The sequence below is a fragment of the Chinchilla lanigera genome, unplaced genomic scaffold (genome assembly GCF_000276665.1).
Source record: "Chinchilla lanigera isolate Chin_1 unplaced genomic scaffold, ChiLan1.0 scaffold00048, whole genome shotgun sequence".
Classification (NCBI taxonomy): Eukaryota; Metazoa; Chordata; class Mammalia; order Rodentia; family Chinchillidae; genus Chinchilla; species Chinchilla lanigera.
Window position 1 is genome coordinate 16,757,736 of NW_004955449.1, and position 22,445 is coordinate 16,780,180.

At 38.1% G+C, this 22,445-nt stretch overlaps 1 protein-coding gene across 2 annotated transcripts in view; it reads right to left on the reverse strand.

The window, feature by feature from the left end:
• Window positions 1-22,445, reverse strand: part of Gpd2 (glycerol-3-phosphate dehydrogenase 2 (mitochondrial)) — a 108,330-nt gene that overhangs the window by 61,881 nt on the left and 24,004 nt on the right. For both annotated transcript variants that reach the window (XM_005393415.2, XM_005393414.2), the window contains exons 4-6: window positions 10,389-10,513; window positions 9,003-9,100; window positions 7,720-7,883 (exon numbers count right to left, since the gene is read on the reverse strand). In XM_005393415.2, the coding sequence (XP_005393472.1) occupies window positions 7,720-7,883; window positions 9,003-9,100; window positions 10,389-10,513 (387 nt within the window). The remainder of the gene's footprint in view (window positions 1-7,719; window positions 7,884-9,002; window positions 9,101-10,388; window positions 10,514-22,445) is intronic.

Sequence of the window (22,445 nt, forward strand, 5' to 3'; positions counted from 1 at the left end):
TCCTCTTCCCTTCTATGAAATAAGGACCATAATATCTGACTCCACCATATATAGAGAGCTGAGTTGACTGTGATAACTTATGGAAAAAAATGTTTTGAAAACCATACTCAGCTACACAAATGTAAAACATTTTTGGTAGTAAAGACCATGTGTTGGCAAAATATGTGGCATATATGCAGTAAACTCTTTCAAAATCTGCTAGCTTAAAACTTTATCTTTAATACATTTGGCTCCATAAATATTTTAGATGAGTGAGCAAATTGGGAGAAAAAAACAGAGATTTTTTACTAAAATAATTTTTGCCTTTGATCCTGCATTTTTTAAGAGACATAACTGAGCAACAGATTAGTTTATGGTGAACCTACCAGAACTATTTGCTCAAACAACCTTATATATTTCCCAGTACGAGTGAATTTTCAGCATAGGTTTTAAGCTTTTATATATAGAATACATTATGGATAAGTACTATTTACCTGATCAAATCAACTGCTGTGTGTTTTGATCTTTAAACTGATTTTAAACAATGGAAGCCTGCTATTTAATAGATGCTGGTCAAGTGAGCAATAAACAATTGTGGTTTCCTGGGGGCTGTTCTGCTCTATCTCATCATCAGGAAGCTAAAGCATATGTTGGATGTTAGCCTGGGTAGACACAATGTGTCCTATTTATTCAGGTTTCTTTTGAAGCCACAATTTATAAGTTTTGTTTCTTAGGGGTACATGTCAAACTTCATTTAGCATTAGTTGGTATCTAGATACACTGAATAGCAAAAAGGCAGCATTTGAGGGCAAAAGAAAAAAAATGCTTGCTATAAGAGCAATAATGTCATCTTCATTTATGTAACTCACAGGAAACAAGAGAAGATATACAATGAGAAAGCTGACAAGAAATCAAGATTAAAACCACTCTTTTGGGGGAGGTCTTTTTGACGTAGGCTTTTACTATGCAGTTCAGGCTGGCCTTGAACTCACTTTGTAGCCCAGGATAGCCTCAAACTCACAGTGGTCTCCTTGCCTCAACCTCCCAAGGGCTGGTATTACAGGCATGCACCACCACACCCAGCACCATTCATTTAATTTAAAAGTGTAAAACTTACATGAACAAGAACTACCAAAATACTGAAAAAAGTTTTAAGGCATTCTCTAAAAGGTAGTTTTTTCTTAAAAAAAAAAAAAAAAAAAAAATCCTACCTTTTATTCCTCAAACTTCAAACATTATACACATACCTAGAACACATTCCTATGCATAATATTTTTTCCTAAAAATATTTGGCAAATTTTTCTGGAAGAATCCTCCGTTTTAAATGCATTAGGGAGGTGCCTGTGGAACTGATTCTTTCCTCTGAAACATCTTCATGGGAAGTAAAAATTTGGCAGACTGCAGAATATTGACCCAAATGAAACAATTAACATTTGAATAATGTTTTATAGTTGGAAAGAATTCTATTCTTTTTTAGGGGGCGGGGGGTTGAGAAAGGGTCTCACCATGTAGTACAGGCTGCCCTGGAACTCACTCATGTAGCCCAGGATGACCTCAAACTCACAATGATCCTCTTGGCTCAGCCTCCTGAGTGCTGGGACTATAGGCATGCAACACCACATCTGGCAAAAGTATTCTATTCTTACTAGTTCATTTAAATCTCAAAATAGCCCCTATGTTCAGTACCCTAAGTCTAAACTTATAGATGTCCAACATGTGGCTCAAAATGAAGTTAAGTTTATAAACCTAAGTCATTTACTTCCTTATGTCTGATTGTTTCAACTATATCACTATAACTTGGAAAACAGCTTTCTAGTTTGATCCTAGTGCTTATAATTATGAAACAATTTATCAACTCACACACAACATCAATTTCCTAAGATTTAAAGTGTGTTGTTTAGTCTAGTTATAGTTTACTGCATTTCAATGCTGTTTTACACTGTGAATAGAACATAGTCACTTATTCATCTTTTGGCAGATATTCACGTTATTTACGTTTATGAAATTATATGCAGTGCTTCAACGAACATTTTGTACATATCTCCTGATACATGTAAGAATTTTTCTAGGGCTTATACCTAGTAAAAGAATTACTGAATCACAAGGTCTATGTATGTTTGGCTTTACTGTGTGTATCCCATTGCTTTCTCAAATGTTTATATCAATTTATATAATGCATTATATACTATTTAATAAACCCTAAAAACTAGACAGTAAATTATTTCAAAACGTGCAACGTAAAAAAGGAGAGAAAACCCTAATTATAAAATCCAAAATAACAATATCTAAGAAAGAGACAGAGGATGAAATGGGGAATAGTCACAAACAGCTTCAACATACTGGCAATATTCCAGGTTTTAGCGCAGCGTGGTGGCACACACCTGTAATCCCAGCACTCAAGACCAGCCTGGGCTACAAAGTGAGCTCAAGGTCAGCCTGAACTGCACAGCAAGATCCTGTCTCAAAAAAGACAAAGACAAAAAAAAAAAAGCCAGGTTTGAAGGTTGATTGTAGATTCTAGGATCTATATGATCAAGCTATATAACTTACATATATGTTATATGTATTATTCTATACTTTATCGATACTTACATAATTTTAAACTTTGGTTTATATAATAAGGATATAAAAATGGTGGGAGCAGGGGGGGCAGGGATATAGCTCAGCAGCACAAGCACCTGCCTGCCAAGTGCAAGGTCCTGAGTTCGATTCCTGTTACCAAAAAAATGGTAGGAGCTTTGGGAATTGTAGGCAAAGCGAAATTAATGGGTTTATTAAACTTTTATTTTAAGATGGAGAGTAAAATAATTTTACACAAGTTTTTAATGCATCATGCCAAATTTTGCTAACTCGGAGGACCCTAGAGAATATCCCCTCTTATACATTAGTTTTATTTATCTCTTTTAAGCCACCTCAATGTTTATAGAAACTGGCCCTTGGGAAATACAGGAAGAGAGTTGGTAATGTCTATCTTTCCAGAGGGATTTTTCTTCTTGTTCTATACATCTAATTTGAAAACATTAAATTAGTCAATAATTAGCTGATTATCAAAGAAATAAAATAACAAATTACCAATCAAGTGCCCAAAAAATAGTAATTAAATTGAGATTGAATATTTCTAAGGTAAAATAAATGTCAGCATATATTCCCAATGGGTATTTTTTTTATAAATTAATACATATACTACTTTATTCATATAAATTTAAACCATATACAAGTCATATTTACAAAAGATTTGATAAAAATAATGTAAGTAGAAGTTCTAACACATTCTTCCTACAGCCTGGTGGAGACGTTTGCATTCCTGAGGCTCATAAACTCCACTTTGGAGATACCATTCCAATTAACAAGAAGAATCAATTGTGTAAGGTTGCAAATAGCCCAAACTTGCAAATTGCATGGCTATTTTGTTTGTACATCTACAATTTTCAGTTAACTATTAAATCTGTATCTATTACTGTGAAAAAAATCAATGTATCTGTCTGATTTAAAGTAGGTAACACCCAATTAGATCAACAACTATATTTACAAATAATGAAAATGAGGATCAGAGGCATCATCTTCAGATTTGACTACATCCCAGGAATTCATTGAAAAAAAAATATATATATAAGCCTAAAAAACTTACCTTTGTGGTACTGTTTACTTGATTTATCTTAGCTTTCAAAGTAGATAAAATTAATACTTCTAAAGAGTTGCCTTTAACCTAGGATTTCTTTTATTAAAGTGTACAATCTTGAGTGCATGCCTGAAGAACAATACTTTGTTCCTAATAAAAAGAGCCTGGATTCCACACTATGTCTTTGCCAGAGGCATCATTCCCTCAAGCACACACAGCTAACTGCATCTCCTGCTGCACCTGTAACAATTTAATTGCATAAGTCAGCCTAGTCAAGCATCCCCAGCTCATGACTAGGAGACATGAAATTCATTGTCATTATTGTCCCTGTCATTTTGGATCATTATATCCTGCTGAAGAATTTTCCTCACTTCGGTGCATTTTTACCTCCAGGAGCCAGGGATTATAGCTGAGGTTGGGGTGAGGGCAGGACCATGAACTACATTTACCTCAGGGGAGCAAGAGATTAAATTGGCTTTGCTCTCTCATGAGCTGAATTCATCTATTTGTATGCTATGAGTTTTAGATTGGAATAAAAATGAATATTCTAGTGAACACTGGGCTTTAATTCCCCCTTTGAAACATGAATGGAACCAACCTTTATTTACATTAGGAAAGCCAAAATAATTTCTGGTAGAGCACTATTTTCATATGTGCATAAGAAATACAAGCATTATCAGGTACAAAATAACAGACATTTCTCCCTGCCAATGTCTTGACTGGCAGAAAGGAAGAACTTAAAGCTATAATTTTGTTCTCCACTTTCATTTTATAGAAGCTTAATGGAGATATTTAATGGTTTTAAATATTTAATGATTTTAATTATATATCATATTCTGTGCACTGGATTGGATGACTGAAGTCCAACTAGAATGGCAACAAAGATCCACCATGAGAACTGACAGATAAAATAGAGTTGACAGAACACAAAATAAGCTCCTGAGGAAACTAGCTACCCCTCCACACAAGCTGATTCACCTAGCATGTCTTAAACACTTCTTGCAAACTTGGGAGGGTATCTACTCTCTACTTAGAATCACCCTCTCATCAGTGGCAATGCCCATGGTTAAAGTGGGTCTGTATAAGAAAGGGGCTAGGGACCAGACAGAAAACACTAGGAGGCCAGGTGTGTAATCCCACCACTTGGAGGCTGAGGCAGGAGGATCACTTCAAGTTTGAGGTCAGCCTAGGCTACAAAATGAGTTCAAGGCCAGTCTGAACTGCAGAGTGAAACTCACAAAGACAAAAAGAAAACACCAGGACATGTCAGAAGGCTGGTAAGTTGACTCTGGCATGTCACTTCATCACTCACATTTCATATGGATTCTGAGAAAATTAACTTTGACTCTGCATTTTTAAGATAGTAGTTATTCCTCCACATGTTTCAGCTAGTCTTTCACCAGTTAATAATAAAGTATGGCAATGGATCAAACTTCTGCCATACAGAGAATAGCCACTATATTACACCAAAGGTATAGAATTTATTCTACTACCTTCATGAATTCTTCTGAGAAAACATTTTCCCTTAATCATATCCAAAAGCAATCAGAATTTCTTTAGGAAGAACAGGTGCTCTGGAGTAATTAAGAAAAATCTTTTGATAATTGTACGTTTTGTACTTCAAAGACATCTTAGACCCCTAACATCTCTATGTTGAAGGAATCCTAAATTGTTGTCTAAAGCCTTGGTCCCAGTTCATGGCAATGTTTATTGCTCTGTCTCTATATTTTTACACCATTACATTTTACTTTTCAATGATGCTGAGGCAACTGTATAATAATTACTAATAAGAGTTAGAAAAACTCTAGTTAGCAAAACTTCTGGTAGTATTTAAAAGTTCATTTGATTATTTATAGAGACATTCTAATCAGAATCAAGATTCTCCTAAAGTCAGAATTATAAAAATTATTATTTCTGCTCATTTTATAATGGATTTTTTTTGGGGGGGGGAGGGTTCCTGGTACCAGGAATTGAACTCACAACCTTGCGCTTGCCAGGCAGGCACTGTACCACTGAGCTAAATCCCCAGGCCCCTGGATTTTTTTTTAGACAGGGTCTCACTATGTAGCTCACGCTGGTCTTGGTCCTGAATTCACTATACAGTTCAAGCTGGCCTCAAACTCATGGCGATCTTCCTGACTTGGCCTCCCAAGTGCTGGTATTACAGGTATGTGCCGCCACACTCAACTGTATAGCAGGTAACATTTTATGAACTGAAGTATTTTTAAGCAGAAAGAATCTGTAATTCATAACAATAACAAAACAACCCAAGACAGTCACAAATTGAGATATGACGTCTACTAATAGTCTTCATTAGGCAATTCATATATATAAAAGCTAATAAATAAAATTAATGCTTGATATACTGAATGATATAAAAAATGAGTAAGCATTTGAGGAGTACTGCATGTGCAGAAAGGATGAGTAATAAGAGGCAAAGGCCACACACATTCCCATGTTGGAATGGGCAGAATGCGATTTACAGAATGCCTTCTTATGTCTCCTGGACCGAAAACCTCTTTACTATATAATCACCCAACAAGCTACAATGGATTAACGTTCAAGGTCTGATGCAGAGAAAGCACAGTCACAGCGAAGGCTGTCCTTTAACATGTAGGCTCAAGCAAGGGCACCAAAAAAGTAATGAAGTGCCCCCCTGTGGTGTGTAGATGCTGGACAGCACTACAAACTTAATTTTCTAGCCAGCAATGTTTGTCTAAGACGCTTAACATTTTCCTAATACTGCTGCTCCTAGGACATTTTCTTGAGTTTAGTCTTTGTTGCCCTTCTGCACATATACATTTTGCATTTATGTATGAAAACCCAACTAACAAACAGCTGAATTAATTCAGAAATGTAATACTGGAAAGAAAAAAAGGGAAGGGTAGCCTTGAGGACATCCCATAATATGAAGTGTAAATATCTAAGTCTCCTCAAACAACAACAAAATTTTTTCATGCTTGAGAGAGTGGTGGCAAGCCTATGGCACGCATGCTGCAGCTGGCTATTTATTATCATGGAAAGTGTCAAAAGATTTGCCATCACTGTACTAGACTTTAGTTATCTACCACCAAATACAAAAGACCAGATAATGGTGGGGTCAAGGGGTGATATATAGAGCCTAAGATGTCCTTTGTCACAAAATTTCTGAGACCTTCTGAACAGGTGCAGCCATTTCCTTACAAATGGGTATCTTTGGATCACTAGTAAAATTTCACAAATACCTTTGGCTGTTTTGCTTTACATTGTTCGTATTGTTTCATGATCTGGAAATACATTAACCGTTTAGTTCCTCCTAACGAAAGTGTACAAAATTATATTATATACAAAACAGAATTTACCTTGAACACAAGGTAAATGGATACTAGGTAATGTCACTATTAGAAAACATCTAACAGCAATAGCATAAGCAATAAAACCTGAGGGTTTTGATTTAACAATGCTGTTCATCTACGTTCATCACACAAATTATACGTTCAAGAATGTCTCCTATGCAAAATCCAAACATGTCAATTATAGCCCAAGGGGCATTCTTCCCCAGGTTTATAACCCTTTGAAAATAGAGGTTTCGCCTACAGAACTTAACAGATCCTCAGCTGCTGTTCCACTGTAATATATTCATAAGGCAGGTATCCACTGGCAAAATAAAACAAAACAACAACAACAAAAATGGCACAGGCATGGCCCAAATCGGTAACAATGAGACGCAGTCCAAGCCAACCATGAGACCCAAGTAGAAATCAAAAAAGAGAAAGAATATATAAAACAAATAACATTAGAAGCAAAACATTATGGGTAGTTTTTCAGCCAGTACTAGAGAAAACAGTGAATCTATGTATGTGTGTGCATGTTTGTATGTTTTATAGGACTAGTATTAAAATTAAGAATGCAAAACTATTTCATTAAAAGCATATTATAGGCAGGGTATGGTGGTGCACACCTGTAATCCTAGCACTGGGGAGGCAAAGGGAGGAAGACTGCCTCAAGTTCAAGGACCGCCTGAACTGCACAGTGAAATCTTGTCTCAAAAAGACAAAAAAAAAAGCATATTATGAGGGCCACAGTATATTTTAAGGAGTCACAGTAGGAAAGAAAAACACCACATAAAAAGCATCACATACCATCATAGTAGACAATTGCTCCCACCAGTTTGTCCTTCTGGAGCATGGGGAAATGTTCAAGAGCTCTTGATTTGCTGAGCACATAACTGCTCTTCAGGCAATTACTTCCTGCAACCAAGTCGTACAGCTTGATTCCTACCCAGTAGTAAGGTAGCTGCCACCACCTAAGCATAAATAGGGGGGAAAGTTTCTTCAGAAACAGTGTAACAACACAGAATGACACCTTAAATTACAGGCAACTTTTCACTATGGAAAACAAAGCTTACCTAGAAGTGGATTACAAAAGAAACAAGAGCTCTGCATAACTGTTTTTCACAACGGTCTAGTGGAGTACGCAAGTAAATGAGTTAGTAAGATTTTAAATCAATCTTCTCTGAGGCTCTCATCCTGGCTGCATATTAGAATTCATGGGGGAACATTAAAAATAAACACTGATGGTTGGACCACACATGCCCAGAGGATGATTTATCCAAAGTAGGTTGAGTGCCTAGGTTTGTAATGTGTACCCTGGGCTGAAAATCACTGACTTAAGAGGTCCTGAGCAATCTGTGACAAAATTTTAAAATTTATTTCAAGTCACCACAATACTCATGTAGCTAAGTATTACAAACTCCACTTCACATTATTGTACCTGTATTCCATCTTAAGAGACCCTCATGGGTAGCTTTATCTTTTATTTTTAAAGCCTCATGGGTAGCTTTGACAACATTAGGAAACTGGGTTTCATAATCTGACATCTAGCCAAATTTCAATTTTAGGTAATTTGGAAATTTAAAATAACCCAACACAGCCAGGCATGGTGGCACATGCCTGTAATCCCAGCATTCAGGAGGCTGAGGCAGGAGGATTGATGAGTTCGAGACCAGCCTGGGCTACAAAGTGAGTTCAAGGCCAGCCTCAACTATACAACCAAACCCTATTGCAGCATAAAATTGAACAGCAGGATCTTTTTTGGCTTTCTACATTTCTAGCCCTCCTATCCTTCAGTATAAATGAAGTTGTTCATCTATATACACTAAGAAATTATAAGGTATTACTAATTATAAACACAGAACACAATCACCTTTGCCTTCAAGATCTGGACCTTAGAGATGGGTCCATAGAGAGTATTTTTAAAAATTCACACTTTTAAATACACTGATGGAAATGTTTCAAAAGGTTAAAAATTAGGGCTAATTAAAACCACATGAAGAAATACACATTGAGAAATTACTTCTACTAAAACTGTGTTGTTCATTGACCTCAGGTGATCAAATAGGAGAAAGGTGATACCAAAGGCTTACTTGTAAACTGGAAGCATTATAGGCAGTGGGGCTGATAAATGGGGAGCAATTTCTAGTAGGTTGGCACGCTCATGAAGGGCTTCTTTTACCATCCTATACTGAAAATCAAAACAGAGAAAATTAGTTTGGCAGTAACATAGCATAATATTTTCAAATGGCAAATAGACACCCTGGCAACTGATTGATACACAGAAACCTTCTACCTCTGAGTGAGGATAGCTCCCTCCTAATCAAATTTCTAATAATACATCATGCTGTCAACCTCAAAGATTTTTTAGAAACCGCAACTGTATTTGCATAGGAGAAAAACATGCTGTCAGAGTTCCCAGGTGTAAGATATTTTCCTGACTTGAGTTCTGAGATTATTGTAACCATTTATCTTTCATTCTCTTAATGCTCCTCTTTCTCAATTCTTCATAATATTTTCTCCAGGTAAGAAATAACAGATTGTTCAAATTCATGCTAAAAGTTTCCTTCTTGCCTTCACTAAACCCAGAAAAGATGATGCATAGCAGCTGCATGGTATTTCACATTTTTAAGAAAGCTTTTGTCTTAACCCCTGTGATCCTCTTTATGACTCTCTAAAGAACCACTTTTATTATTATTACACTAATCTTATAAATGAGAAGACTAAGGTTCATACATATTGAATAAATAATCCAGCACATTATAAATTAGCTAATTCTAAATTCTATGTATGCCATTTTCTTTGCATCCATCATGATGCCAAAGAAATGTAAGAAAAGGGGACACATTCAAAACTGACTTGTCGAGAAGAAAAAGGGGAGACAGATTCAAAACTTGACAATGTCAAGTCAGCGCTGCTGCGCTTTTCGTGTGCAGAAAGCAGACGGGGAGTGCAGCTGGTCTTTCCACCCCTCTGGGAGAAGCCGCCTCCACGCTGCCTTGGCAGTTTTCAAATGGTGGCAGCCTGGACAAGACCAAGTGTGACACAGGAAAAACATGACTCAGACCATCTTTCCCTTAACAGTGCACCAGCAAGGAGGGTGCGGCCGCCGCTATAATTGGGAGATCAGTTGGCACTCCTGCACTGCAACACAGCTCCCTGAAAGTGCTTGTGGAGGAGCAATTTGGTGGCCACTGGCAAAAACCCAATCATAATTGTTAAAAGGTAACACATCCAAAAACGATTATGTAAATCTGCTACTCTGACACACCTGTGCAGAAAAGGCCCCTGATTACTCATAAACAGAACACTACAGGAAAGCCCTGACCCGCCTCTCTTGAAAGCTATTCCAGTAGCATACACAAAATAAGTATCTCCAAGAGGAAGAAATGTTAAAAGCCATTTTTAAACAACCTGATTTAATTGGGTAGAGAAAGAACAGTTGCAATTTTTGTTTAACAACCAGCATACACAATTACCTGCTCAATATCCAACTTCATGATGGCCTTCTGAAGATATCTCACACCACCATGGATCAATTTAGTGCTTCTGCTGCTGGTCCCTGATGAGAAATCATCTCTTTCTACAAGGGCTGTTTTTAGTCCTGTGTAACCAGAAAACCAAATTAACTTCTTAAATTACACAATTTGTATGTAATTCATTAAAGGCACTTCTCCAGGGTAGAGACAATCACAAGAAAAATTAGTCCGAACATGGATAAATTTGTATTCAAAGTGCAGCACACTGTCTATATTATAATGAAGGGATTTTAGACTCTTCCTGGGGGGAAAGTCAAGGCAGAACTACAAGGACATTAAACTGTGAATGAATCACAACTAAAAAATATCACAGTACCATTTCACGGTAATAACATACCTTGGTGTGTTTAGGGGGTCAAAAGGCTGGTACCCGTCTTTCCCAGGTAGAGTTCACTGAGTATCATCACAAAGCCTCCTGGACTACATGTTCATCTCTCCCTACCAGAGTCCAGATCTGCTCCAGCCCTTCATCCCTGACCTGCTCTCACGTGGTTCTGGTAAGTCTAGAGTAGACCTCCTTTATGTGCTAACTCATGTTCAGAAATGTGTCTGGGGTGGTGTTATAGTGGGTACAGAATGGGCAAGATATCCAAGATACCATAACAAAAAGAAAGAAAAGAATGATTTCTCATATTGAGCAGTTTGTAGGTTAACTTAAAACACCTGAACATAATAATACTTTAGAATTTATAAGGAAATATAAATGCCAGGACAAGTTAACATAATGCGGAGTATCCATAGGAAAGGAAACAATATCCTGGAATAAATAACTCGGGCTGTGCCAATACAGGTCAGTTCTACAAGTCAACCTACCCCATTGCTTTACTGTTTTCCCGCAGAGACCTGCCTGCATCATCAGGACTGGACATGATCAGCAGTACGACAAATGTCATTCACTAGTTGAGAAATGAAAGTTGAAACTTCACAATGCTCAGAGTACACATCAACACCAAGTCAAGAGCAATTTCCACAGCTGACATACTCTTGGAGGATGACAGACTATGGAAGCCAACTACAAAGAAAATATGCAGTTGGCACAGTGTGGGCTCATAAAGCTCAAAGGGAAGAACCTGTGCACGTATTCAATTCAGAGGCATTTATTATATTTAATATCAAAGGGTCTTTTCTATAAAGGGTTTTTCAACAGTTTAAATATCGTATCCAAATGTCATATAAAATCAGGGCAACTCCCTTGACTTAAAAGGCAAAATATTTGGAAGCTGTGTAGAGATAAGGAGAAAATTTTGATTCAAGGTCAAAAACAGCTAATGCCCTACCTAACTAGTAAAATAGCACTGAAATTACAGGCATCACAGACCCAGCCTACTCTTTTTAAGCAAGTAGGCAAGAAAAAGTTCTGTGACGTTCTCTATTTAAATGCTAGACATCCTTAGTAAACTTAGTACTAGATGCATTACAGACACAGAAAAAAAAGAGTAAATTAGTGCAAAAAAATATGGTGAGGGTGAAAGTTATGCATTAGACATAGACCAGATTGTTGTGTAGCTGCCAACTCAAAACAAGGCAAAGAAAAGTGCAACAGAGGTTCTGCAGGGGCCACGCTTAAGAATACAGAGGACTTTCTCCTGCCTCTAGGTTAGAAGCTGAATTCAGGACATAAGCCCCAAGTTACACAGTCAAAATTCCACTTGCAAATCTCTTAAGAACTCACTGTTTCAGTGCGCTGTATCACCTTGGTAAGTTCAACAGAGCTCTTCGCTCAACACTAAAATAGACCATTTTTTCTTCAGTTGAAGATCAGGCGAGGGAGTTGACTTTCAAATGGCATTTGGAGCCAGATTATTTAAAATACACCTCTCTAAAACCCTGAAATCACAGACATAGCACCAAGATGCCTACACCAGGAGAGGCAGAAAAGGGAGACTGAGAGGACCTGGGGTGTCCCATCTACCCGTGGCGCCCCAGGCCTGCTCAAGGGTGCCCCTCAGACTGTAGCAGACAGAGTCCTCGGACAGCCCTCAGCAGTCCCCACTGAGGGTGTGATCTGTGTGCCTAGACATGGGCTGGACCCAGTGTCTTTCTTCTACACAGTAGAATATACCAACCTGAGGGGCATGTCACTTCTGTGATGTTGTTACAAAAGATGTCACTTGTGAATCTGGAACCAAGGGAAGCCCCTAGGCACCAAGCCATAAGGAACCCAGCCTCAGGGCACCAATCCAAGGTGTGAGCCCTGCTGACACCCCGAGAGCCACCAGGAAGCAGCACAACCTGTGAGACTCAATGACCTAGTTTTTTCATTTTGGGGGTTGGGGGTACTGGGAATCTAACTCAGGACCTTGTGCTAGCCAGGCAGGTGCTTGTGCCACTGAGCTATGTCCCCAGCCCAAGACTCAATGATCTTGCACCCAGCTGAGTTTACTCAGATTCCTGATCTACTGAAATGAAGTGAAACTGTTGTTGTTTTAAGCCACTGCATTTGGGGAACAGTTTATTGGCGGCAAAATTACCTCTATGAGGAATAACGCACCCATGTTGGAAGTCTTCCATTGTCCCCGGGAATGGGTTTTCAGAAGGCTAAATCTACACAAGAGTGAGGACAGTAGCTGGAGTGGATAAGTATCACTGGCCAACACCAGCATAAGAGAAAAATGCTTAAAATGGCCCAGCTCACTCAGGAGCTGCCTGTTCCTCAGGGCTGGAGAGTAGTGTAGGACAGGACACGCAGTGGGAGGAATTGACAAAACAGATCACAAGGGGCTTTTCAACCACAACAGGGCTTGTGACACTGGGGGTGGCTATTTCTCTCAAGTAATTTCTGGGTCACTTCAAAAGGAAAATACCTTTGAGAATATGGTCTTGGATCAGATTTAGAAACAATTCATTAGAAAGAACAAGCTGGGGATATAGCTGAGTGTCACAGTGCGCGGTGGCAACACCCTGTGATCCCAGCACTTGGGAGGCTGAGGCAGAAGGATCGCTGCGAGTTCAAGATGAGCCCAGGCTACAAAGTGAGCTCAAGGCCAGCTTGAACTGCATAGCAAGACCCTGTCTCAAAAAGACAAAAAACCAAAAAAAAAAAAAAAAAAAAGAACGAACAAGAATTGGCATCAATGACACAGAAGCATAAAAATGAGCACTGTACTCATTACAAGGTATCCATTCCAAGGAATTAGGGTGTGCTTGTTATTTTACTATTAAAAAAAAAAAAAAAAATCGAAATTTTTTCCAGAAATTCTAAGATACTGTCCTAAGATTCTAAGAAATCTGATTAATGTTCCAAAGAGATTTCTCTGACTGAGGTCAGGGATGGTGATGGAGAGGGGCCATACAGATGAGCACAGCAATGAAGAACACAGCCTTCCGAGGCAGAAGATAGTACTGGAGGAGTGACATGAGGAGAGTTTCCTGGGCAGTGCTGTGAGGCTGGATTTTTTTCTTTTTTCCCCAGACTAACTCTGTGAAGCACAGAACAACTCAAAAAATTAGGCAGCCATTTCAAGGGGATATTTCAGAATATTTAAGTGAGAGACAACACTTTCCAGTTCTCAAACTTATTTTTCCAATCCTGGACATTTTAAAAATTTTTCACATGTATTTATGTGAGAAACTCTAGAAAATACCAACAAAAATTTAAATAAGCTCCTTCTCAATCAAACAGGCTGGTTGCGGGTTGTTGTTGTGCTTGTGGTTCTGTCCCATTATTTCCAGTGTCAAGTTGTCAAGCTTCCCAACCAGGCTTTCTGAAGAGAAATGAGAATCCTTCCAGAGCAAAACAGAAATTCATTTCTCAAAATTCCAGCTAAACTGACATATTAAAGCACCTTGTAAATTACATTACTAAAAGATTTTGTTTGGTTGTGGCCATGGCTGTGGCGTGGCGTGGCGTGGCATGGCCCAATCAGGTTTGGTTTGGTTTGCAATACTACAGATTAAACCCAGGGCTCACGGGTGCTAGGCAAGTGCCCTAGCATGGAGCTACACTCTTACCCCTTTTTATTCTGAGACAGGGTCTCAGTAAGTTGCTTGGGTTGGCCGCGAACTTATGATCCTCCTGCCTCCAGAGTAGCTAGGATTACAAGTTCCATACCCAGCTTGTACCAGAACATTTGAGAGTGGCGATATTATTTTATTTTTCATTTTTAATTGACTAGTTTAAGTAGCTAGTCTCAGAAATTTCTCAGTGATAGAATATTAACATCTAGAGTGAAATTACTCTCAAGGCAATGCAGAGAAACAAAATTAGTTAAAGTAGAAGAATAAAGTCAAACTTGAAATCTGCCTTTCACTCATCTTTATTCCATCTTTATTTGTTTATTTATTTATTTTTGTCTTTTTGAGACAAGGTCTCACTATGCAGTTCAGGCTGGTCTCGAGTTTATTTTGCAGCTCGGGCTAGTCTCAAACTCACAACAATCCTCCTGCCTCAGCCTCCCAAGTGCTGGGATTACAGGCATGCACCACCACACTGGGCCATTCCATCTTTTAGCAAGCTGAAATTGTACTTCCAGGTAAGGTGAGGGTCTACACTGAAGGCAGCTCTGTTTTTATGACCTCAGTGATGCCAGGTCTGTCCAGCTACTTCTAACAGAACCAACTCGTGGATCAAGACAGCTGGATGAATATAGAGGGGTAATTACAATCTAAGGGGAAATGGTACGACATTTAACTTTCACAACATGAAACAGAACAGAAGTGTATTTTAATACCTTTTACTGATTATCTTATTATGCACGAAAACATGCTCAATATAATAAATGCAGAGAAGCAGAGAGAACAAAATAAAACTCTCCTGTAATTACACCACTCAGAGATAACCACAGTTGACATTTGGGTGTTTAAACGTTCACATTTTTATGCATGTATATAATCACATATGTACATTTTTACAAAAATAGGATCATATGGTATATTTAAGGTGTTTTTAAATTCAACATTGTTTATTGTAAACATTTCTCCACATCAGTATATTTTTTCTATAATTTCATTTTTAAAGCATGGACAGTATTATATTAACTATTTATGATGATGTGTTTATTTAATTTCTGACTTTTGAACATTTGGGCTATTTTTTCACTATATAGATAGCACTGAAGATTGTATTTTCATTTCAACTATATCTTTAATTATTTCATTACAATAAAAGTTCAGAAATGTCATTACTAAGCTATTTTTAATGGGAAAAAAAGTACTAGAAAATAACTATCAAGAGTCATCAGTAACACACAAATCAGAAAACTTAAGATACTTGTACATTTGTACCATAAGCACAGGTATTAAATCCACATGCTCCATGAAGAAAAACGGATATAGTTTAAAGAAAGGTGAGATAATCTTTATTTAGAAAAGCTTTAGGCATTTAACTTTGGATTTCAGACAGCTATTGTATTAATAAGAAAAAGGGACTAACCCAAAGGCTGAACATTTTCTATGAAGGATCGATTTCTCTAAAAAATAACACTCCTGTAAAGCATAAAGTAATCCTGCCTTTTAATCCTTGTGATCAGGATACTGCGCTTTCTTTGCCTGGCATTTTCTTACAGCACACATTAGCATTCCACAGAAGTATGAAATACTGGATGGGTTACTTAAGCATCAGTTTTTCTGGTCATATTAGAAAATGGACAGATGATTAATAGAAATACTATGTTATTAGACTATGTCCTTAGCATACTTTGTGTTACTTAAATATACCTGTTATTATAGAGTCACAAAATCGTATTAAGTTATAACAACTGCAATAACACTATTTCTGGGAATAAGAGAATTGCTGTTGTTGCTATCTCTTTTTACTTTGCTATTATAAAAACAGCCAATATTTGAAGACAGGAAACATATCCAAACAATACACAAGGAGGAAAAGAGAAAACCGAAGAACACACTACTAGCTTTCTAGTTACAAAAGCCAGAGGGAACCAAGGCTAATCACTTAAAATGTCTCATACATTATCACAAACTTATACCTATGAAGGAACACAATCTATATACCACTCTGCCTGCAAAACAAAATTAGGTGTCATTCTTCACAATTTGCTTTTTCAATTTACAACACATTTTAGCCATTTTCCCGGCAAATATTTACCTCTTTTCAATAACTTAGTACATCCCACTTTTTTGAGCCAGTCCCCAACTTTTCACTACTACAAATATTGCTACCAATAAAATTAGGAATGTGACTTGCACTCTTCCTTCCTTTGAACTCTTTGAAGCTTTGAACTCTTTGAAGCTTTGAACTCTTCCTTCCTTCTCCAAATTCAGACAAAATTAATTTAAAGACACACTGACTCAAAAATAAGACAAACACTCCATGAACCAGAAACAGAGCAGAGTGTTTAGGCCAAATGCTTTTTGTCTTGCTAGGCTTAGGATCCACAAACAGGTGAAGTCAACCAGGACTTCAGTTCATAAAAGGCAAGAAGAATACAACCACCCATTGTGAGGAAAGGTAAAGATACCAGATGAGCACCTGGATGCTGAGACTGAAGAAGGGCTCTGCCTCTTGCACAAGGAGGGTAAAAAGCTACTCCTAACCACTCTTTGGAGCCAGCGACTATCTGCTAGGTCAAGGCCAGGATGCAGGAAGACAGATTCACCCTGGACTCCAGCACCAGAGCCATGGAGCCAGTTGTCTCAGCAGATGGTCTGCAGGGTCCATGAGATAAACAGGTCAGAAGCCTAGATTTGGTGGCAGAAAAAGTCCCTGGGACTTGAGGGTAGAGATAAATACCTCTATCAAGCTGAGAGTATGCAAATGGAGCAGAATACAAAACTGATCTAATTTAACAGAAAAGAGGAAAAAGGAAAAAGATAGTTTAAAAAAGACAAATACACATAAAATCAAAGCAATTTTTCTATTAAAGGATATAGTCTGTATTTAAGCATTAAAAATAAAAACAAGTAAATGCAATCCATATATGTACTGTTTATCATAGATATACTAAAACAAAAGAACAAGGAAAAATTACAAACACCTGAAGCAAACTATGTTGTAGGATATGTTACAAATACTTTGTGAATTTTACATGTTTTTATTTATTATATGTTTGCCACAGATATTTTAATCTCTATGAAATCAAATTTAAAGGGCTTTTTTCTCTATAGTTTTTGATTTCATGTTAAAAAACGTTTCCTACTCCATTTTTTAAAGTTAATATACACTTATACTTTTTCTAATAATCTTTGTTTTATTGTTAAATCCTCAACTTCCATAAATGACGATAAAATATGTATACATATATGTATATGTATACATAAATTGGGAAGACAAAATACTCCAGCATTAAGTAACCAATAATGACAGGTTTGAAATGCTGCTTTAGCTGTAGTCTAAACTTTATGCATTTGCATCTATTTCTAGACTCTTAGTTTTGTTCCACCAATCTTTCTACTCCCTGAGCAAACTATTTCAACTGCAGTAGTGTTAGAATACACTTTAATATCAGACAGGCCTCTGTTCTCCTTATCAGCTTTAGTAAGTCTCACAGGCTCCTTTCTCAGGTGAACCTTAGCATGATTTCTCAAGTTCTCCCCCTGCTCAATCCCTTTCAAAGATAGCCACTATATCAATTAAAGTTATGTTAAACTTCTAGAATAATTTTAAGGGAAATTGGTAATCTGGTATAATTAACAGTGGCTAACAAACAACAAGCTTTCTGCAGTTCTACTTCCAGAAATGGGATTTTCCCTAACCTTCAGGCAAAGGGGTAGGAGGGTGCTGAATGGTAGAGCCTTATAATTCTCAGGATGCGCTGTCTCGGAAACTCTCTCTTTTTCTACATTTTTTCTGTAATACACACACCTCTCACTTTTCCAAACCCTTACTTAGGGAGAATGTTATTGTTATTCTCCATTTATTCCTGAAAATTTGAGATTTTCTGTAAGGAAGGTTAAGACACTTGCTGAAGTTCATAGAGCTAAGAATGCAGTCACGATTTGACCCCACTTCATTATACTTCTACAGCCTGTATCCTTAATCACTATGCTACACCACCTCTGACTTGAAAGAATTATAGTGAGATTCAAGAATTGCTAGCCAGACACCATTTCTAACCTAAATGTACACATTTTTAAACAGAATTACATTTAATGTCTTCTACCAAAAGAGGCAGTCTTCTCTAGAACTTGAATTGAAACCATACAAGTTAAGTTTTATCAATCAAATTTTAAACAAAAGTGCACAGGATGATTCTGGATACAGACAGGTAGGGTCACATAATGGGACATAAAGAACTAAAGAAAACATGCTGAAGAACCGTGCGGGAGTGTATATATTTATCAGGTCCTCCTCATCCCTACTTCCTTTGGGAGTAAAGCACCCATGACTGGGCTTTAAGACTGTGCTTCTGCTTTGGACCAGACACAAACGTGTTAAACAGTGAGGCCATTTCTATTGATCCTAAAGACCTGCAGGAGAACATGAGAAGAACTGTGCATATTTTTGTTTATAAAATCATACTGTATTCCCAAATGAAAACTGATTCTCAAGAAAAGGGGATGATGAGAAGGTAAATAAATATTCATTATGAAGACTCCACGACTTCTCTTCCTTCTACAGTCTGTACCTATTACCGAAACTGCACTTGGGCATAATATTTTATCAAAAAGCTTGTGCAAACATTTTTATACAAGCCCTTTAACATCTAATAGCTCCCCCAAAACTTTGATGTCCTGAAAAATCTAATTATTACTGGTAACTTTAAAAGATCACAGTAATTTATTTTTGTCAAATGTGACTAAAGATTAATGGTTACAATCAGGAATAATTTGGTAAAAACATATCAAACACAGAGAAAGCAAAATTTGTTGTTAAGTGAAGCATCAAATATAATAAAAGAGCAAATCCATGAATGAACACCAACAATGCACAATTCATTAACCAAATGCCCATGATTACTTCACACTTCAGAGAGCTACTGATATGATCAAAACTTGTAGTGAAAGGATAAATACAGATTACCTTCAGGATCTTTTCATACATTTTAATTATAAACGTTATCCCCAGAGAGTTAACAGCATAATAAAAGACACACAAGCTAAAGTTTGTTCATTCCTTCTATAAATCATAACTCCACACAAATTCAAAATATTCAGCCAATTTAGGACAGCAATCAATATGTGAAGAGATATTAAAAGTACATCATTTTTAGCTGTTATTAAGTACAAAAATTAAAACTGCAATCAATATTCGGGCTCTGGCAAGTATCAAAATCACCAGCACCATTACCCACAATCACCCACTAAGGCACAGATTCCTTCCCTGACTGCTTCACTACTCAAAGAAAAAAATCTATTTGTTCAAAAACAGTAATAAACTGTAAGCTCCTTGAGAGCAAGGCCACATCTGATTAGTCTTTGATTTTTGAGTTATTCAATACTTGTTTGACTAATAAATAGTATTGTTTTAAATAGAAAAAAAACTGGGCTGGGTAGAGTTCAGTGAAGATGGAACACGTACTTAAAAGCAAGTGTGATGCTGTAAGTTCAAAACGAGCACTTTTAAAAAGCCAAAATTTATAGTAATTGAGTAAAAATAAATAAAATGGAATTTTGCCATTAAAAAGAATACTGTGTGCACTGTATCCCTCCTATCCTTGAGTAGGATATCACTTTGCTTTTGTTAATTAAATGTACTATAATGTACAACAGATGCTGGGAAGTGGGAAGAATGTTCAAAGGGGAAGCCAAACAAGGGAGGACGACAGGGAAAGAAAGACAAGAAGAGGAATAGAAAGGGAAATGGAAACAAAGCTTTTGTAAATAAGGGGAGGAAGAGGGGTTGAAGGAAAGGGAGGAAAATGGGGCAAAGCAAGATATCATGCACAGGTACGAATTCCCTACGGTGAATGTGATCATTATGTATACCTAAAATGTACCAATAATATTTCTAAAAATATACACTATATTATTATTTTAAATGAATGCACTGTAAAAATGTAACTATAATGTGATATCACCTAAGTTTCATAAACGATGTAAATACAGAAATGAGCAGAGGTAAGGCTTTTCAAAAGGAGGAAAGGAGTAGAGCAGGAGGCGCTAGGTGACGCCTTCCGCCTGCAGGCAGTCCTCCGCCCTCCCAGTTTGCGCTGCAGCCCTTCTAGCCCCTTCTCCGCCTGTCCCTTTCAGTTGCAGGCCTACCTTTGAACAACTTCCCTCTCCCACACAATCTGTCCTCATTTTCTCCTTTTATTCTAAATATGCAGTCAATTCTCGAGTCTGGATCCTACCTCACTACTCTCCCTTTCTCTGTGCTCAGCAAAACTGAACAGACAGGCCTCCAATCTTCCTCCTTCATCCCTCCCTCCCTCTCTCTCCCCTCCATGGTTAACAAAGCTACAGTTTTCAAACCTCGAGAAAACCTTATAGCCTATCACATTTTCCACAAGGTGACTGTTTTTGTTTTCCTTTTTGCCTGAGACAAGGTCTCACTGTGTAGTTCAGGCTGGCCCTGAACTCATGTAGCCAAGGGTGGCCTCAAACTCACAGTGATCCTCCTGCTTCAGCATTCAGAGTGCTGCAATTACAAGCGTGTGACACCACACTCAGCGCCACAAGGTAACTGTACACCTTTTCTACACTAGAGTTGCTTCTTACCCAGAAGTAAAACATCACTTTTCTGTTTACTTAAGAATAGTTCTCACACAAGCTGGCTTTTCTATATCCTAGAATCTTTACCCTTTGTCTCTGAGAAACAAATTTCTTCACTCTAACAAAACCAAAAAGACATATTCTGACACCCTTTTCCTTGTCTTTTCATAAGACACTGCTTTCCAGGCTCTCCTTCTATGAGTTCCTGCTAAAGTTTTCCCTCCAGGACACAAACATCCAGATCATTCCTATCAAGAGAAAGAGAGAGACAGACACAAAGACACAGAGAGAAGACTGAGAGGGCAGGGAAAGAGGGGAGGAAAAGGGAGGGAAAAGGAAGGAAGTTAAAAAAGAAAAGAGAAAGGAGAGAGAAAAGAAGAAAGGAAAAAACAAATCCTTAATATACTGCTTCCCTTCTTTATATCCTGCTACACCATCAATTATTTCCTTCCCATTTCATTTGGCTCGAGATCTCTTGAAAGTCTGGAGTGGAGTGGAGTGGAGTGGAGTGGAGTGGAGTGGAGTGGAGTGGAGTGGAGTGGAAGAGGAAAGGGAAGGTGAAGGGGAAGGGGAAGGGAAAGGGAAAGGGGAAGGGGAAAGGAAAGGGAAGGGAAGGGGGAAGGAAAGGGAAGGGGAAGGGGAAGGAAAAGGAAGGGGAAGGGGAAGACGATGGGGAAGGGAAAGGGAAAGAGAAAGGGAAAGAGGTTAATCAATCAGTCAAAGGCCTTTGGGCACATCACAGCCACACCTGCCTCTCCTCTCTGGCACTGCCTGTTATCATGGGGGTGCTGACTCATCAGCACATTGACCCACTGACCAGTTCACAGTTGAAAGGCTGCTATGAGGTGGAGCTGACTGGAAGAAGCAGCTCACTGGGAGTGCAACCTGGAAGGGTGTATTCCTGCCCCTCCCACCCGCCCCACCCGCCCCATACCTCCCTCCTTTCTCTGCTTCCGGGCTGCCCTGGAATGAGCAGTTTTTTTCTGCCGTACACTGCCTTCATACAGCTTCTGCCTTGTAGTCAAACCAACAATGGACTAAATTCTCTGAAAACTGTAAGCCAGAATAAACCTCCCCTCTTAAAATGTGCATGTCAGGTATTTTGTGCCTTGGACAAGAAAGCTAAGTAATACCCTGCTCCAAATTAAAGGACAAGCCAGGTATGGTGACTGTGTTGGTTTGGGGGATATTTTTGCAAGGGAAAACAATATAATACAGGACATATATTTTGTAAGATTATTTATAATAGTCACCCAAAGAATGATATACAAAAGAGTGCAGGAAATCTGTCCACACACTAAGACCAAGGACACTAGCCAAGGGCCTAGATCCTACAGAAACGGCCTGCATACACCTCAAGAGGAACTGCCCTAAGAGGCCCCATGGGCCATGCCCTGGATGCAAAGGAGACCACTGGAGATCGGTCTGCCCTCTGAGGTGGAGGCCCCA